Source organism: Pseudochaenichthys georgianus, chromosome 17 (genome assembly GCF_902827115.2).
Source record: "Pseudochaenichthys georgianus chromosome 17, fPseGeo1.2, whole genome shotgun sequence".
Classification (NCBI taxonomy): Eukaryota; Metazoa; Chordata; class Actinopteri; order Perciformes; family Channichthyidae; genus Pseudochaenichthys; species Pseudochaenichthys georgianus.
Window position 1 is genome coordinate 18,923,244 of NC_047519.1, and position 19,451 is coordinate 18,942,694.

The 19,451-nt window shown below is 40.5% G+C and overlaps 1 protein-coding gene and 1 non-coding gene across 3 annotated transcripts in view; both read right to left on the bottom strand.

The window, feature by feature from the left end:
* The window catches only part of ano8a (anoctamin 8a), a 39,487-nt gene that overhangs the window by 3,778 nt on the left and 16,258 nt on the right, over positions 1-19,451 (bottom strand). For both annotated transcript variants that reach the window (XM_034104091.2, XM_034104090.2), the window contains exons 9-13: positions 1,869-2,021; positions 1,440-1,566; positions 1,175-1,230; positions 1,016-1,090; positions 208-705 (exon numbers count right to left, since the gene is read on the bottom strand). In XM_034104091.2, the coding sequence (XP_033959982.1) occupies positions 208-705; positions 1,016-1,090; positions 1,175-1,230; positions 1,440-1,566; positions 1,869-2,021 (909 nt within the window). The remainder of the gene's footprint in view (positions 1-207; positions 706-1,015; positions 1,091-1,174; positions 1,231-1,439; positions 1,567-1,868; positions 2,022-19,451) is intronic.
* Positions 4,495-4,567, bottom strand: trnak-cuu (transfer RNA lysine (anticodon CUU)). The gene has a single exon. It is a non-coding gene; the product is annotated as a tRNA-Lys (tRNA).

The following is a 19,451-nucleotide window of genomic DNA, read 5'->3' on the forward strand; positions in this document are numbered from 1 at the left end:
CTATACATTTTAACATATGGCTCCTACAATGCCCCTTTCACTAGTTAAACTACATGAAACAAGAGTTTGGATCATCTATCGTTTTTGTTTATTTAAAATAGTAAAGGTGGCCTGGCAATTTAGAATTACAAATAAATGGACAATGAATCCCAGCAAACTGAAAACAAAGAGGCCAATCATTTGTAATAATAAAAATAGACCACATACCTGTGCCGGCGATTCCCAATCGCTGTCCTCATCACAGCTGTCAAACATACTGGGCGGATCCATCCCTTCCTCCACCATCGTGGGACTGTCCTCCAGGAAGCTGCGATCCACCGGCAGCACTTCTGTCGTGACGTCCTGGTATTCGACCTTCTCAGTGAAGCTGACTTTACGATTCTTCAAATTGCCGTCATTCATGTCCCACTCTTCTTCTGACAGCCTGAATCCGGCTTTCAGATCCCCTCTTCTCTTTTGCTCTGGGTTTCCGTTGGCCGTGTGACTGACAGGGATCCCTCTGGAACCCAGGAAGGAATAGGCTGCCATCGAGGCCTGGACCTTTCCCAGAGCCAGGCGGCCGTACTTCAGTGCAATGGTTTGAAGGAGCTCCCACAACACCTTGGGGGTGAAAACGCCCAGCTTGTTTTGCTCGTAGAGATAAGGCTGGAGGACCTCTTTGATATTCTGTAGGAACTGGCGGAAGATCAGTAGAGTGGCTAGCATCTGTGAGCAGAAGGACAACCAAACCATTCCAAAGTTGATTAGCAAACACACAAAGATTTTCAGTCTGACTGAAGGTACAAACGCAGGTCACTGATCCCGGGACATCTACTGGCACATGACTTGACAATGAATCAACTCAAAAATGTACTTCAGACACACAAGAGGATACATAGCTGTCCAATCATTGCTTTAAGGTGGGCTGATATATATTAGACTTTGGGCCTGAGAAACTCCAGTTTAGGGACAAATTGGCACTTTAAAACAAATATGTTATCTTGTTGTCTGCAATATTTCCAACTGTTGTTATTACCTCTTTAAGTCGCTCCATGTCTTTGAGGTAGAATCCGATGTAGAAAAGGCTGAGATAGGAATTGATGAATTCAAACTGTTAAAAAAAAGAAAGAGGAAGTTAAACACAATCGAGATAAGTTCTAATTGTGCCACAAACAGAGGAGGATGCATAGCTTACAAAGACCATCTTGATGATGAGATTATTCTCATAGGCGCTCTGTAGTCTGTAGTTCTCTGGGTGAAAAACACAACGTGAAACATTTGTACAGCAAACAAGCTTAGGATATCATTTGGATATGCACACACAGGAACTTCATAGCTAAAAGACTCATGGGCAAACGTATCAATTTCAATGTATTTTCTTATAAAATATTTCCTTTTGAATATATCACAGAGATAACATTTCCACTGTTATGCCCAGACTGTCACTTTGTGTCTCTTACCCATGTCATTGAGCCATTTGGCAATCTTCTTGTACACTTCATCACAAATGGTCACAGTAATGGCCAGCAGTATCTTGGGAATAAATCTTGTGAGACTGGGTAGTTCCTGAATCTCCATCACCACTTCCTGCGTGGCCCATTAGAAACATGATACATATTTAATAAGTGCTATTCATCCATATCTACTCCCACAGCTATTTTTAAAAGGCTATGAATACAAACTGGCAAGAGGCCCCTTTGAATGTGCTTTGTTTAACCTGTTTGTAAAATGATGTGATGTTGTTTTAGTATTGATTTTTTTCAATATGGCCTGGTTAAAACTGCTCACAAGAGTTCTGTGTAGACAATATCATCCCCATATATCAGCCCCAGAAAGTATCTACTCCAATTCTTGTCATTTCTCGATATTGCTGTGTTATCTGTTCCAACCTGCAGTTCCAGGCAGAGGAGCATGGCGAGGAAGACGAAGCAGAGACAAAGGATGCAGATGGGCAGGCTGACCAGCCATCTGAACATCGCTCTCTTCCAGGGCGGGTAGTAGAACTCCTCGCAGCCCGTTACTGGACTGCAGCGCTTCACGCCCTGCATATACAGCAGAGGAGGAGGAGAAAACAAGAAAGCAGGAAAGGCATTAGACTCTTTTTTGTGTGTGACTGCATTCATCTACAGCAGGGGTATTCAACTAAAATTCAACGAGGTCCAGTTAGAGAAAATGTCCCCATGCAAAGGTCCGGAACATCAAAATGTCTAAGTTGCCTTATGAATTAGTGTGATATATATTGAAGTAGCTGTAGCTTTATCAACGTCTGCATGTAATCAACAACTGACTGCCAATCAAATAAAGAAAGTACAATTCATGAACAACAATATTTATCGTCAATTAACATTGAACTATACAGATATACAGTAAATACTGTGGATATGTGTAATGTTCCTCTCGGCAGCATTTAAAAATAAAATAGGAGAAAATAAATAAAATAGCTTTTGAAAATGTGTGCATCTTAAAAGTGCTTAATTTTAGATAAATAAAATAAAGTGTAGCAGCAGCTTGAGTTTCCCTTTTTCTTTGTTAACAATTTCACATCATGACTTAACAGTTTCAGACGATTATAGAACAATATCAGTCTTTACACATCATAACAATTGAACAGTTTAAAAGTTTCTCTTTCTTTCCCTCTTATATTGCAGTATTTTTTTTTAATTCAGTGCGAGAATTGAGCTTGTCCTGCCAGGAGTTTGTAAATCTGGGCTGAAATGGTGTCAGGGCCATTCTCATACACATGCAGGTGCTCATTGGTTACAGTGATGCAAACACAGGTATGGTGAAAAAAGAGAGAACTATTCGAAGCAGGAAAAAAACAGCGTAATATACCATCTGACAAAGGCCTGTGCTATAATGCTTCAATTAACTGGCTATTCTTTATAATCAGATCAATAGGAGACAGAGATGTTAAGTTATAAATCAAGGGTTTTTATTATTATTTACAGCAGGGGTGGGGAACCTTTTTCCTTTCAATTGTTACAACATCCTCCGAGGGCCGTACAAATGATTGAACTCAACCTCTGCTTAAAAAACTAAAATCACAGCCCATTCATTTGGCCTTTCTTTCATGCTGTGCATAGAAAAAGCAACCTCTTAAATATTGAAGTTAAAAGCATCAATCTGGTGCACTTTGAGAGCAACATGAAGAGATCTATGGATACATCTCACAACACCCATATGAAACAGAACTGTAAGCAGATTTTCTTTTTGGATATTTTACAAATCACTCCCCTTTTAAACTCTATTCTTGTTATTTTTAACAACTTTTTTGTGACTGTCATATAGTATTTTATACCTGTTTTTCGTTTAGTCTAATGTCGCATTAATAAATATAATGATCATATCAAGGTGTGCCTTAACCTCCTCACTGAGCTGAGGTTATGTGAGCCTCTCAGGAGAGAGCTCTCTTCCACCTGGTTGTAGAAAAGCTCTTTAAATTCGTTAGCATAGCTAGCTAACCAGATGCTAATAACAACAGATCGCCACTGTGCTTACAACTAAAAGACACAGCCACGCAAACACTGCGGCATGTGTACGGCTCCTTATGGGTACTGCAATATTTGAAGAGCTGGAGCGGCGTTCCGGTGCTCTCTGTCAGCACTCCTTTCAGACGAGACCATAGACTGGACGAGACATATACCACGTGAAGACACGTTACACTCGTGTTGTGTTCATGGAACCTGTCCTTGGCCAGGACAAACAGGTACTCGCTTGTTTAATTATGTTTGCGGTCTAGATTTCTTCTTCTTTTTTGAAGTGAGAAGTTGTCCGTCAGTCGGACTGACGGACGGACTGCCCACCCCCAAAACGAAAACTCTTCTGTTCTCCACGAATTACATAAATCACCCAAATCAGCGTTAAAAAAGCGGGAGGCGCCGAAAAATCCCCTATTAATGTATTGATTATAGCTCTGGGTCCGGATCCGGACCGCGGTCCGCCTGTTGCCGACCCCTAATCTACAGGAAGAATGGATTTGAAATGACTGTGCAAAATGTACAGCATAATAACGGCTTGTTTGTGTGATTGCATTTATATTTATGCTGTTGCGTGTCAGGTTAAAGAAATACTCCCTCACATGCAAACGATCCATTTCAGAATAATATGTGTTATATTATTGAATTATCATTAGAAATATATTCATGGGGCTGGTGGATGGTGGTGTGCCTGTGTGAGCGTGTGTAAGAGAGGTGTTAAGTAAGGCTATCCCTTTGTAAAGAGGAGGGAGTGCATACATACATACATACATCCAAATGTCCCCTATTTTGCATAAGAAGATTATCCTTGAGCTGTAAAAAGTTTTAAAAAATACAATATTTGCTCTTGGATATAGTGGAGTATAAAGTAGCAGCTTTGCCATAGTCAAAATACCACAAAGTAGTTCTACAAAAACCCCAACCACAAATGAGCGATTGCCGTCTATCCTATCCACGTTTTTTTTTTTCTTATCATTACGTCACATCCTTCTGAATCAACATGCTGCTATTGCCAGAAGTGTCTCCCTAAAAAGTTTTGAGCCCAACGTGGGGCTCGAACCCACGACCCTGAGATTAAGAGTCTCATGCTCTACCGACTGAGCTAGCCGGGCCTGATTTACTCTCCAGTCACATGTCTTTTTGTAGGGACAGTCCCTTTCCCCGGTATCTCTATTCATACCAGACAACAGGAGGTGGGGTAAGGCGGGAAAGTAGGGCTGCCCCCCCTCTCCTCTGAGAGCACGTGGGGAATGAAGACACTCTACTTGTAAACATGAGGATCACATTTCCTGGTATTGTCTGGGACTGAAAGGTTGTGCAAGTGCTGTCAACCAATCAGACTGACACATTTCAAGGTTACCTTAGGATAGTGAGATAATATCTCTTTATCAAAGAATGAGGAAGAATGCTTGGGAGTACTTTTGGGCAAATACAGCAGGAAGGAATAAAATGTTTTAGTAAACCACAACAAAACACGCTCATGCTCTACCGACTGAGCTAGCCGGGCCTGTTTAACCCTTCACTCATACCCAGGGGCGGACTGGGGGGAAAAAGTGGCCCGGGGATTAATTGACAGACAGGCCCACTTAATGCGTGGCATGTATCGGCCGGCCGGCGACGAAAGTATGTTACTTAACAAAAAACCCTACCCAGATAGCAAAAAAGGTTTGGCCCAGATTCGGCCCACACAAAACACCTTCATCTGGCCCACATACCGCATGGAATGATGGCACTTAGGCTCCTGTTTGCCAGATCTGGGCCACAAGCAAGCCATAGCAATGCCACATGTCAACCATAAACGAACCACATAAACCAGAACTGGCCCTAATCTGGGCCATGGTTAGTTTTCATTCTGGCCCAGATCCGGCCCACATTCCATATCCTTATCTGGCCCAAATACAGCATGGAGTGATGGCACTGGGGCGTTCCACTCGTTGGCCAGAACTGGCCCTAATCTGGGCCACGATTAGTTTTCATTCTGGCCCAGATCCGGCCCACATTCCATATCCTTATCTGGCCCACATACCGCGTAGAATGATGGCACTTAGGCGCTCCGCTCCTGTTTGCCAGATCTGGGCCACAAGCAAGCCATAGCAATGACACATGTCAACCATAAACGAACCACATAAACCAGAACTGGCCCTAATCTGGGCCACGGTTAGTTTTCATTCTGGCCCACATTCCGTATCCTCATCCGGCCCAAATGCTGCATGGAATTATGGCACTTTGACGGTCAGGTGATGTTTACCAGATCTGTGCCACAAGCAGGTCAAAGCATGGCCACATGTCAGCCAAGAATGACCCAAATAAACCAGACCTATCCCTAAAAAGCCATTAAAACTTTGGTGACTCAATGACTGAATATCAATGACACTGTGTATTCTGCAACAGCAATATTCAACATACAGTAAATACAAATGTCAAAATGGCCTCCCAAAAGTTGCATCAATAAATTACAACAGATGAACCAAACGTTTTTTTTAATGATTGTCATCATTTATTAATATTGGTGATGAACTAGCCACTGCATCATTACATTTTCAAAATAACTGGGATACAATCCAACCATGCCAAAATAACAGCATAATAAACAAAAACAAAATAACTGTATAGTAAAGCAACTTTGAAAAAACACGCAATTCTAAAAAAAAAGCTTAGCTCCCCAAATAAACAAACTCAGTGACATTTCAGATTTATTTTATTGATTTTCTTGTGAAAACAGAACTAAAACAGAATACTTGTAGAACCATAGGGTTAAACCTAACCCTGCTCAACCAAAATTAACGAACTTTTGCCGACCTTGGCAAGGGAACAACCTGGACATTTTATCGATGGATTTATCGACCTCCTTGACTGGGCCCATGAGAATCTTGAAGGCCTATAAGGAATGCACAAACAAATAAACTCTGTTGACTCAGTAACAGATAACAATCAAACGTACAAAACCGCAAACAAAATACAATTCCTTATGTATATGCTATATTATATATTACAAATTATTATACATATATTGCAAAATAGATATTGTAAGGAAGGAGGAACCTATTGCGGTGAGCACGTTGCAACTTCCGGTTGTTGTTGTTTTCATCTCCGGGTATCCCGTGTGCCTGTTCTGTTGCTGATAGCTTATTAACTTAAACTGAATCGATCGTTTTAAAACTCTTGATCACGGCAACTGCCTGACGTTGTAATCACACGTTACTACAGCTTAAGCACTCACAACTCTCCTTCTCTTAGCGACTGTAACTCCACAGTTGCCTACACTCTTTTCGGGTTTGCTAACGGTAGCTACTTTAGCTTGATAGCTAGCCATGGCTCTTTCCCCACCTTCTGGTGCTATTTCCTGCTCTTCCTGTCTCATGTTTGGTTACTTCCCGGCCTCCCTTACTGGTAAGGATACATGTGTTAAATGTAGTATAGTTGTTAGGTTGGAGGCGGGAATCATAGCCATAGAAGCCCGGCTCCGCATCTTAGAAAGTAACTCAGTTAAAGTAAAGCCCATGTTAGCATGTGCGGACCGGCAAAATGTAGCTCCTCTTAGCCGTCCCCCGGCAACTCCCGAGCAGCAGGGAGGCTGGGTGACTGTTCAGAAGGGGCATAACGCGAAACCCGCAGGTCCCCACCAACCCGTTCACGTATCTAACAGATATTCCCCACTCAGCGAGACACCCGCTGAGAAGCCAACTCTGGTTATTGGTAGCTCTATTATGAGACACGTGAATTTAGAGACCGAAGCCTCCACAGTCACATGCATTCCGGGGGCCAGAGCGGGCGACGTTGAGGCGCATCTTAAACTGCTGGCTAAAGATAAACGTAAATACAGTAGGATTGTTATTCACGTCGGTGGTAATGATGTTCGTTTACGCCAATCAGAATGCACAAAACTTAATGTGGAGTCGGTGTGTAGTTATGCTAAAACAATGTCGGACACCGTAATCTTCTCTGGTCCCCTCCCCAATCTGATCAATGATGACATGTATAGCCGCATGTCATCATTTCAGCGCTGGTTGTCTTGGTGGTGCCCAGCAAACAATGTGGGCTTCGTAAATAATTGAACAGCCTTCTGGGGAAAACCTGGTCTGATTAAGAGAGACGGCATTCACCCTACTTTGAAAGGTGCAGATCTCATTTCGGCAAACATTTCAGGGCTTTGTGGACGTAATCCATGACAAACTGGAGTTGAGACCAGGAGGCAGAGTCGCAGTCTTACACGCTTCTCTGCGCTCTCTCCTAGGCAGTCACCCATAGGAATCCCGAACCCAATAAAATACCCAATATTAGCGGTGTGTGTGTCTGCCCAAGGACAATTTAAGGTAAAACCTAATAGAGGTGTCATACATAATAACCTAATAAAAGTAAATGTAACAACTACTACAGTGCAACAAAACAGGAAGATTAAATGTGGTCTCTTAAACATAAGATCTCTAGCATCTAAAGCAATATTGGTAAATGATTTAATATCAGATTATAATATTGATATATGCTGTCTCACTGAAACTTGGTTGAGACATGAAGAATATGTCAGCATAAATGAGGCCACTCCACCCAGCCATGTCAACACTCATATTGCTCGAGGCACGGGCCGAGGAGGTGGAGTTGCAGCAATCTTTGACTCAAGTTTACTTATCAATACTAAACCAAAATGTAATTATACCTCTTTTGAAAGCCTCGTTTTTAGTCTTACGCATCCGACCTGGAAAACTTTGCAGCCAATCTTATTTGTTACAGTGTATCGTGCACCAGGTCCTTATTCAGAATTCTTATCAGAATTCTCTGAGTTTTTATCAACTTTGGTTCTTAAAACAGACAAAGTAATTATCGTAGGTGACTTTAATATTCATGTTGACGATGATAAAAATAGCCTTACTGTTGCATTTAACTCTATATTAGATTCTGTTGGTTTCTGTCAGAGTGTAAATAAACCAACCCACTGTTATAATCACACTCTCGACCTTGTTCTGACTTATGGTATTGAAATTGAGCAACTATTAGTCGAACCGCATAATCCTGCTTTATCCGACCATTTCTTAGTAACTTTTGAAGTACTGTTACTAGACTACAAAGCATTAGTCAAAAGCTCTTCCAGCAGAAACCTATCTGTTAGTGCTATAGCCACATTTAAGGAAGAGATTCAACCAATACTTAACTCGATAGCATGTCTGCATGTAGGGGAGGAAACTTATACAAAATGTACACCACCCCAAATTGATCATGTTGTTGATAGTGCTATAGATGCGCTGCGAATAAAATTAGATTCTGTTGCTCCTTTGAAAAAGAAGAAAATAAAACAACATAGATTAGCTCCATGGCATAATGCCGAAACCCGCAAAATAAAGCAAAAGTCTAGACAACTTGAAAGGATATGGCGTTCCACTAAACTTGAAGAATCTCGTTTAATTTGGCATATTACTCTCAATGAATATAAGAAAGCACTGCGTAAAGCGAGAGCAGCCTACTACTCTTCATTAATAGATGAGAATAAGAATAATGCAAGATTTCTTTTCAGCACTGTAGCCAGGCTGACAGAGAGCCACAGCTCGATTGAGCCTTCTATTCCCTTAGCACTCAGTAGTAATGATTTTATGTGCTTTTTTAACGATAAAATTGTTACTCTTAGAAACAAAATTAATGACCTCTTGCCTTCGACCAGTATAGTGTTATCAACAGCTCCCGGAATCGTAAGTTCTAATATTACACTAGATAGTAAACTAGAATGCTTTTCAGCCATTAACCTTGAACAATTACATTCAATGATTCTCTCTTCTAAACCATCAACGTGTATGTTAGACCCAATTCCAACTAAGCTGTTGAAGGAAGTTTTTCCATTAATTAGCACTTCTTTATTAAATATTATGAATATGTCTTTATTATCAGGCTATGTTCCACAATCATTCAAAGTAGCAGTGATAAAACCGCTTCTTAAAAAGCACAACCTCGATCCAGAGGTTTTAGCCAACTATAGACCTATTTCTAATCTTCCGTTCCTCTCAAAAATTCTTGAGAAAGCGGTCGCAAAACAGTTGTGTGATTACTTAAAAAACAATGATTTATTTGAAGATTTTCAGTCTGGCTTTAGAACACATCATAGCACAGAGACAGCTCTGGTTAAAGTCACAAATGATATTCTAATAGCCTCAGACAAGGGACTTGTCTCTATTCTTGTTTTGCTCGATCTTAGTGCTGCATTTGATACTATCGACCATGATATCCTATTGCAAAGACTAGAGCACTTAGTTGGCATACAGGGAACTGCTTTAGGCTGGTTTAGGTCCTATCTATCTGAACGCTCTCAGTTTGTACGTGTTAACGATGAATCTTCCACGCAAACCAAAGTTAGCCATGGAGTGCCACAGGGCTCAGTGCTCGGACCTATTTTGTTCACATTATATATGCTTCCGTTAGGCAATATTATAAGGAATCATTCTGTAAACTTTCATTGTTATGCGGATGATACTCAACTATATTTATCAATCAAGCCTGATGAAATTAATCATCTAAATAAAATTCAAGACTGCCTTAAGGACTTAAAAACGTGGATGACCTTAAACTTTTTGATGTTAAACACGACCAAAACTGAAGTTATTGTACTTGGCCCGAAGAATCTACGAAACAAATTATCTAAAGACATACTAACTATGGATGGCATTAATTTGGCCTCCAGTGAGACTGTAAGGAATCTTGGTGTTATATTTGATCAGGATTTATCCTTTAACGCCCACATAAAATCAATTTCAAGGACCGCCTACTTCCATCTACGTAACATTGCAAAAATCAGGCATATCTTGCCTCAAAACGATGCAGAGAAACTAGTCCATGCATTTGTTACTTCTAGGCTGGATTATTGTAACTCTTTATTATCAGGGAGTACCAAGAAGTCAATCAAGTCGCTTCAGCTGATTCAAAATGCTGCGGCTCGTGTACTAACCAGAGTTAGGAAAAGGGACCACATTACTCCTGTTCTGGCTGCCTTACACTGGCTCCCTATAGAACACAGGATAGAATTTAAAATTCTTCTTCTCGCCTACAAAGCCCTTAATGGGCAGGCGCCATCTTACCTTAAAGAACTCATTATACCCTACTGTCCTACTAGGGCATTGCGTTCCAAGAATGCAGGGTTGTTGGTTGTTCCTAGAATCTTTAAAAGTACAATGGGAGCCAGAGCCTTTTCTTATCAAGCTCCACATTTGTGGAATCAGCTTCCAGTTTGTGTTCGGGCGGCAGACACCCTATCCGTTTTTAAGAGTGCGCTTAAGACCTTCCTTTTTGATAAAGCTTATAGTTAGGGCTGATTAGATTCAGCCCCTAGTTTTGCTGATATAGGCTTAGTTTGTCAGGGGACATCTTACTTCTTCCTTCTCTCTGTCTATACCCGTGTACACTCATGTTCCGATTAACCCAGCTTCCCCAAATGTCTTTCTTTTTGGTGTCTATATACGCTGGGATCCGGAGTCATGGATGATCCTGCGGTCCTGTGTCCTGGATCGCGAGCGCTGGATCTTGAGTCGTGGCTGTGGTCCTGGATCATAGGTCCTGGATGGATATCCTCGTGGATTCATCTTCCTATTATACACACATGCATTTCCAAACATTTGGACTACCTATGTTGCAAATGTATTATCTTTTCAATTTACACACGGCATCTATTGCACGTCTGTCCGTCCTGGGAGAGGGATCCCTCCTCTGTTGCTCTCCCTGAGGTTTCTCCCATTTTTCCCTTTAAACTGGGTTTTCTTTGGAAGTTTTTCCTTGTACGATGTGAGGGTCTAAGGACAGAGGGTGTCGTATTGTCATACTGATATTCTGTACACACTGTGAAGACCACTGAGACAAATGTAACATTTGTGATATTGGGCTATATAAATAAACATTGATTGATTGATTGATTGATAACTGACTTACAGGTTTCTTTGACAGCTCGTCTTCGTTCCTCTCTCTCTCTTCTACCTCCATCTCGGTCGCCCGCAAGGTGAAGCCATTTTTTTATGTAGGATTCTACCTCTTGGTCTGTTGCTGTCGCTGTGAGCCTGTTGTTTCTGACAGTCCCTAAAAATAGAGAACATTGTAAAGCCTTGGATGGATTGCACAATTTAGGACCCAATCTGGGGACCTACGGATCAGCCAAGTGCATGGCGTGCTGTGTCTGACGAATTCAGTGGTGATGGCACTTTGAGAACATTCTGGCCATGGCAGAGGACGCCCTTTGCCTCTACTCAACAGCTTGACGCCTGCTAGTAAAATCGGACTGCAGCTGATCCAGAATTTCTCAATGAGGGAGAAAGAGTAGATGTGCTTCCAGCCTCTTTTCAGAGTTTATTTTTTAACTTTTTATGTGGCAAACCATGTTAAACAAATTATTCTTTTATATGTCTTTTTCTACCAAGAGTAATTTTAATTGGTTGAATCTAGGATCAGTAAGTACTAACTGAGTGTCAAACATGCAAGAAAAGAGGACTGGACTTATTAGACTGATGACAGCGCAATGTAACACTTACCAGTAATGACATCTTTAAGTTGCAGTCTGTGGAATGCTGTTTTCCCATTGATGCCACGCCAGTTGAGCTGTTTGGCAAGGGAGTTGGTAAAACAGTGTTTCATCACTCGCCAAACGCAATCCTTAACGTCCAGTCCTCCAATGACACTCAATGCAGTAATCTGAAAAAGATCATTTAAAAGCTAAGGATCCATGCATTATATAAACACTAGTCACAATAACCTAATTTAAAAAAAAAAACATTATTTCCCTTTTCCCATAGCTGATATTTAGCATCACTGCTGTCCAACATACAACTTAGGTGGCAAGTAAAATATTAACAATAGTTTCAAATTGGGTCCCCCATCCTTTTAAGTTGGTAAGGGCAATTATTACCATTTTGTTTTGAAGGTCTGCCTCTTCCCTCATACGTTTCTCCAGAGCCAGCAGGGAGGTTACATCTTTTAGCGGCAGTATATCTCTGCCAAGGGGATCCGGCCCACCAGCAGGTTCGCCAGGAATTTTCTGCATGGTCATCTGAATGACTTTGAGTTGATCCATCATCATCTCTTGATTCGTAAGAAGTCTATGCAGAAGAGCTAAAAATAAGGACATTCAACATATATAAATTAGGGCTGTCAGACGATTAAAATATTTAATCGCGATTAATCGCATGATTGTCCATAGTTAATCGCGATTAATCGCAAATTAATCGCACATTTTTTATCTGTTCTAAATGTACCTTAGGGGAATATTTTTCAAGTTTTTAATACTCTTATCAACATATGAGTGGACAAATATGCTTTATGCTAATGTTTATTATCATTTGAACAATGACAAATATTCTCATGAATATTAAACACAACAACCTCTGAACATTACAAATATTCGCCTCACTTCAACCTGGAACCTCTCATACAATACAAATGGTGTGTGTGGATGTGTGTGTGTGTGTATATGTGTGTGTGTGTGTTGGATCGTTGGAGCTATGTGCAACTCAAGGCATATGCTCGAACGGGAGCTGCCTGGACGCTGCAATCATGTTGCTGAGTGTGCTGACTTTTCGTACAATGTCCCACTGTCTGCTTCCTGCATAAAGTCAAGTGCTCGGCGCAGTTGTGGCGAAATGTCGCTCCTCTGTTTTCATTTAAACAGCTCCTTATATCCGTTAGCGCAGCTAGCTAGCACCAGATGCTAACAACAACAATGCACGTAAGGTCTCTCTCTCGCTCGCTCAGGCCACACATACACACACCCTCCCGGTCCTCCCGATGGCCAGTCGGTGCCTGCCGGTGAGCGTGGAAGTGTGGTCTGCCACAAGCGGGCAGCAGGAGCGGGGCTGTCAGCATCAGTTTGTAGATGGTATTTTAAACTCGATGCGCTCTGAAACTACGGGGCGGCCGAGAAAAAAAAATACACATGCGTTAATCGCGTTAAAATAATTAGTGGCGTTAATTTTTTTTGTTATTAACACGTTAACTTGACAGCCCTAATATAAATGCATCTTTTATCACACTATTTCTCCTCTACTCATATACAGTATATGTGTGTGTGTGTGTGTATATACACATACATATACATTTACAGACAAAACAATAACAAATTGTGAAATCACTTACGAGCAAGACCCCCTTCGCTTTCATCTTGTCGTTGAGTTCCAGGATTTTTCTCAGACCGTCGGGGTTCTGTTCTTCTCAAAGACCCAGACCGCTGGGGTTCTGGGCTTCTCAAAGACCCAGACCGCTGGGGTTCTGGGCTTCTCAAAGACCCAGACCGCTGGGGTTCTGGGCTTCTCAAAGACCCAGACCACTGGGGTTCTGGGCTTCTCAAAGACCCAGACCGCTGGGGTTCTGGGCTTTTCAAAGACCCAGACCGCTGGGGTTCTGGGCTTCTCGCAGACCGTTGGGGGCTTGTAATCTGCTTGTGAGGTTTTGTGGTCATAACTACTTTTTTTAATGCATATGACTGTATATCAAAGCCTGGCCCTTTTATGTTTGGGGCTGGTGTCAATGTCCTTTTTTGTTTGACAGTAACGTCATTATCACTGTCACTCTCAAATCGAATGTTCGGTCTTGTGTGTGAGTGTGTTTGGGGGGGGGGGACACAGGAAATGAAAGCAGAATTAATTTCAAAGATTACAAAGGAAAAACAATACAGCATAAATGATGTGTTAAAGAAATATCAGATAAAATGTATATCTACCATGACTCATTAGTATGTAGGGATAGTTTGGAGGCGAGGACAAACCCACTGCATTTTGTTTTCAGAGCACCATTTTTTTTAAATAGTGTTTTTAACATATTTGTTTAAATACTTAAGTTATGAAAAAAAACACTTCTCTATTAAGGTATATTAGTCTTAATTATTGAGAGGTTGTATATTAGATTTGAGAACCTGAAAAAATTCACACATGTAGGATTTTTCCATAACATTTACATCTATAACAATAGTAGTAGAATTGCACTTTAATACTTACAGCCTTTTACGCTTTTTTTTTGGGAGGACATCCTCCTCTTCTTCCTCTGCTGTTTGAAGATCAGTGTGGGTTTCCGCTTGAGGGAGTTTTAGACGAGCGGTTTTGTAGTTTGCTGTAAAACAAGAGAAATATCATTATATTATGATTTTTCAAATCAGTGAATCCTCACAGTAAATATGTTATTTGCATACCAGCTGTATATAGAATTCGGACACTAAATGCATCCCAGATGTGTTCAGGCTGCTCCTCATTTCTTATGGCTTTAATTAAGTCGTCGTGCTTGTAGTGAGCTGGCCACTGACAGGTATCATCTGCAACCCACAGTGCTGGAACTACTTCAACTTCTTGGGTTTCCAGAAACTCAACAATGTGAAACATGGCCTAGAACAGAAAGAGGCACAAAGTTACTAGTTTTAAGAGTATACTATAAACACAGTAACCTTTTGTTTTTTCAAAACGGCAAACGTATTCACATAATAAGAAGTCTTTAAATTAGAAGAAAGCTTTTTTTATGATAATCCTTATGCTATAAAAGGTGAATGATGGCTTAATTGATCATTAATACATGTTCATAACAATATGGGATACGCACCTACAGAGATAAGTGAAGGCAGGCTGGACACTGTCACCGCTGTTATGCACACAAATGATCAATCATTTTCCTCAAGATAAAAAGCTTGGTTAAATTCAGCAGTCCCAATGACTGTTACCACACCAGATATGTTAAGACTGCAATTTAGGATGGGTCTGCATGAAGAAGTGGCAGAACAACAAAACCAACCTCCAAAGGTAACCGGACACACTTCTGCACATTGGTATCTAACTTGAAGCACATCAGATTTGGTGACAGATCTGACACAAAACAAATTCCCAAATATGTGGAGTCAATGGGATAGTCAAAAAACTTTTCAATGTGTCTATATTCTTTGCAGACAATGTATTCCTCACCCTCAAAGACAATTATATTCTGAACCAAGAGTATGTTATTGTTCCTCTTGATACATCTGTCCCTCTCTGATGAACTGATGACAAACTCATCTGTTGCCAGTTCTTTAAACTGGGAGAAATGTCCTGTAAAGCCATGTGGAACAGGTCCATCTGAGTGTAGCCTTTTGAATTTTTTGTGGGTTTTCAAAGTTTCCTCATCTTTTAAACTTGTTGAATCAAGTTCTGAAATTCTGCGTATAACTTGCTGCAGTGGAGAGCTAGGTTTTCTAACCATTCTTTTAATTGTTTTTATGTAGTTTTCGAAAGGAAACCCTGATATTAAATCTAAGTGGCCATGCACCTTCACATCATCACTGAGATGAGTCAAACCATGTATGTTGTAAACTAAAAACCCCTGACCATAGAGTTCCCCAAAATGCTTAACAAATGATCTAAGTAGCGTGTTTGCAAAGTCATTTAACAGCAAGCAATATGTTGGACTTGCCAAAATGTATATACTCACAGACAACAGCATAAAATTCTGATAAACCTCAGTAGACAGCACATCCCTCAAAACGACTGGACCGGTATAAAGTAAGAACTGCCTAAGTTCTGTTGCCTTCCATCGTAACCTCTCAGTAAGGGCCCTTGGCCTTCTAGCAAATTCTGAAGGTATGTAACTTCTGAGAGCAAGCAATTTTTCTGAAATTAAAGAGACTTGCCTGGATGAAATACGGGAATGCAACTTGACGCTTGTGCCCATCCATAAATCAAGCAGACGACGCACCACACCTAAGCACACTAAATGCATATAGTCGTGTGGAAATCCACTGACCATAGGAACAGATGTTTCACAAAATGGGGAATGTTGTATGTGGTGGTCTTCATCCTCTGCATTTGAAAAAGATACATCAGTTCTTGCTCTAGCATCAACTTCTGGGAATGTCATGCGATGATTAATGTAATTGCCTGACTGTACACATTTATCACAGCCACTGTATCCATTGTGTGACTTAATACCCTTAACAAAGGCCCTCGCAGGAGCATCACAGATTACTGAGGACACAGTCAAGAAGAAGGTCTTACCATTAACAACAAATCCACTGCTCATGGTTTTTAACTCACAGACCAGATCCTTCAGATATTCTGACAATGACTGAGGCTTTGACTTCCCACAGAAAAGAGCAATCAGCACAGGTTTTCTACAATACCCCTGGAGGATTCCCAAAATTGGCCAGAACTGAACAGCTGAACTTTTAAAAATTGGAAGACCGTCAATGTTTAATTGTAATTTGAAACTGTGATGACTCGGGACAACTGATGTAAGCTTCTGAAATATCTGGCTGAACATATTCTGTATACCTAAATAATGGAAAGATCCACCCGCCAAGGAAGCAACACTATGTTACGTCTGTGTTTTGAGGAATGTTCTTGCATCTTTTGGCAAAGAGGGGTGATGGGGTTTCAGTATAGACAAGAGGGCAGACAAAGCGATCAATGACACACCAAAATGTGTTGCCCAGTCTCTCAAACAACCCGCTAAATCATCTTTAGGAAGATCCCCTCTTTCATCCACATGGCTATCCTCGTCACTAGTTAATTCACTTTCCCCATTACTCTCTGACTGACAGTTTGGTGGGAGATCCGAGCCTGAAGCGACTGCTCCATGTTCAACACTATAGTTCTCTTCAGCATTATCCTCAACATCATTATCCTCGTCACCAAAAGATTCTAACAACTGGTTGACTCTTTTAACAGCCCTTTTCCTTAAATTGCTGCGAGTGATATTCCACTGTTCCCTCTCCATGAGACAGCAATTACAACAACAATTACTCTTTGAGAATTAGCCAACCTGTATAGGTTGTCAACAGCCAGTTACTCTGAAAAAGAAAGAAGAAACAACATTTAACATTGATACTTCATATAGTTAGCGAAGTGTATCACATGGAAGCAGCTTACCTTAATGGTGACTTGCCACTCTGTATTTTCTGCCCACCTTCAAATATCTGTAACATAGTGTGAATATGACTGTTAAGGTCAAAAACATCATGATACAAACATGACAAAACCAAAATGTGGGACAGGTAATTTTACAATTCCTAGGGGATAATAAAAATCCAATTTATAATACAGAGCAATAAATCCTAGGTAACAGGGTTTTTGCTATCATTTAACAACTTCCTACAAATAAAAACATATGATGCCTTACTCCCTCCCAAAATTGGTATGAATTGTATCTATTATTGTGATCAAGTTCAGTTCTGATTCGTTTTTACAACAAATCAATAAATGGTGCGCCTCAACAAACAAAAAACAACATGACACACATGTTTGATACATTTAAACAAACAGCTAACAGGAGATTAACTACAATATTCCAACGCTTACATTAATTTTGGAATATAACACAGGAATATTGAAAGTTTGAGGTGTGTGGGTTTTACATTCACAGAATTACACATATTTCTGGGGGATAAAAAACGATTCTAGTGTTAAGGGACTCTCGTTAGGCTACCTGTTGGATTTTCAGTTTGTAGCTAACTCTGGAGTTAGCTCCCACTAAGAATATTAGCTTAACTGGAGTTAGCTCCCACTAAGAATATTATCTTTAGCTCCCACTAAGAATATTAGCTTAACTGGAGTTAGCTCCAACTGAGAATATTAGCTTAGTAAGATACCGATTGCCAGAAGAAAGTCATATTTATAATGTCATTTCAAACTTACCGTGACTCCACTGACTTTTGCACAGTTTTCCACCGACAATCCTTCCAACTGACAGTGCGCCTTTTTTTCGCGCTTGTTTCAAGTCAGACATGCTGCGTTCAAAAGGCCCCGGAAATGGGATACTCCAACTTTAAATGATGCTAATTCCCACTTATACATAACCACAAGACAGCAAGAATATACAACTACAACTACAATAAGGTTAAAGACCCATAGTAGTATTGAAAATATTTGATTTGAACAAAAAAATTAAATAAATCTGTATTTCTAACAAAGAACTTGAAGGCTATTCATAGGGTTATTCTAACTCAAACCTGGGACTTCCTAGTTCCCACGAATGCAGCATAGTTTAAATATGGGATGAAAAAGTTAATGTCAGATAACCTGAAAAACATATTAAGAACTGTTTTCTTTAAGAAATATATTGTTATTCATTATTAATAAAAATGATAGTAGTTATTTAAATGACAATATTTAACCCAAATGTAAGACAAATTAAGAATTTTTTATTTATTTTATTTATTGGTGTTAGAATGTCACCATCAGGATAACAAAATGGTCACAGTTTGCCTGCAAGTCCCTTCCTCCAGCCACACTCTCATCCCCTGCTCTCTGCTTTACGATCTGTCCCTGTCTCAAGCCCCTGCTCACCTCCCAGGCCATGAACTTTCTCCCTAGACCTGGCATCCTCGAGCCATCTGATGCCCTCAGACTTTTTCACCAGACTTCATCATTCCCCTGCTCACCTTTTCTCACTTCTCTCATCAGCCACTCACTACATGTACTGGTCAAGATCCTTTTTTCTTTGCCATTTCATTCCAGCTGCTATATGTCTTGAGTTTTTGCTTTTGAACTTCTGTCACCCGATCCTGGATCAGAACCTACTTACCTCCCTATATTGTCTATCTACCCGTTACCCGTTCACCTGCCTGCCTGTTTGCCTACTTGCATCTGCCGTAAGCTAATTTACAATAAAACATTGCACTGCTTCAGTCTGCCTGTCTGACTGCATTTTTATCCCCTGCTGCCCGCACTTCCAACCCTCACTTGTGGAGCAATCTAGAAGTTAGATCACACATGGCCTGTTAGCACCCAGTTTGGCTCGTTGATACCATCTTATAGGGCACAGTTTATTGTCCCAAGAAGACATTTGTCTTGCAATCAAGTTTTGCACATACAGCAACTCCAAATTATCTCAACCAAATATACATTCAAAGATCAAGACCATAAAACAGTGAACTTCACAAGTCTGAACCTAATCACTCAGACACTTCACTTACACAATATAAAACATAGTAAGTCAACTGACTATAGCATATGCAAGAGCTACTGTATATTAATAAAAACAAGATTGCCATTTAGAAGCACATTAAAGCCCCCCCAAAACAATAATGGTCAC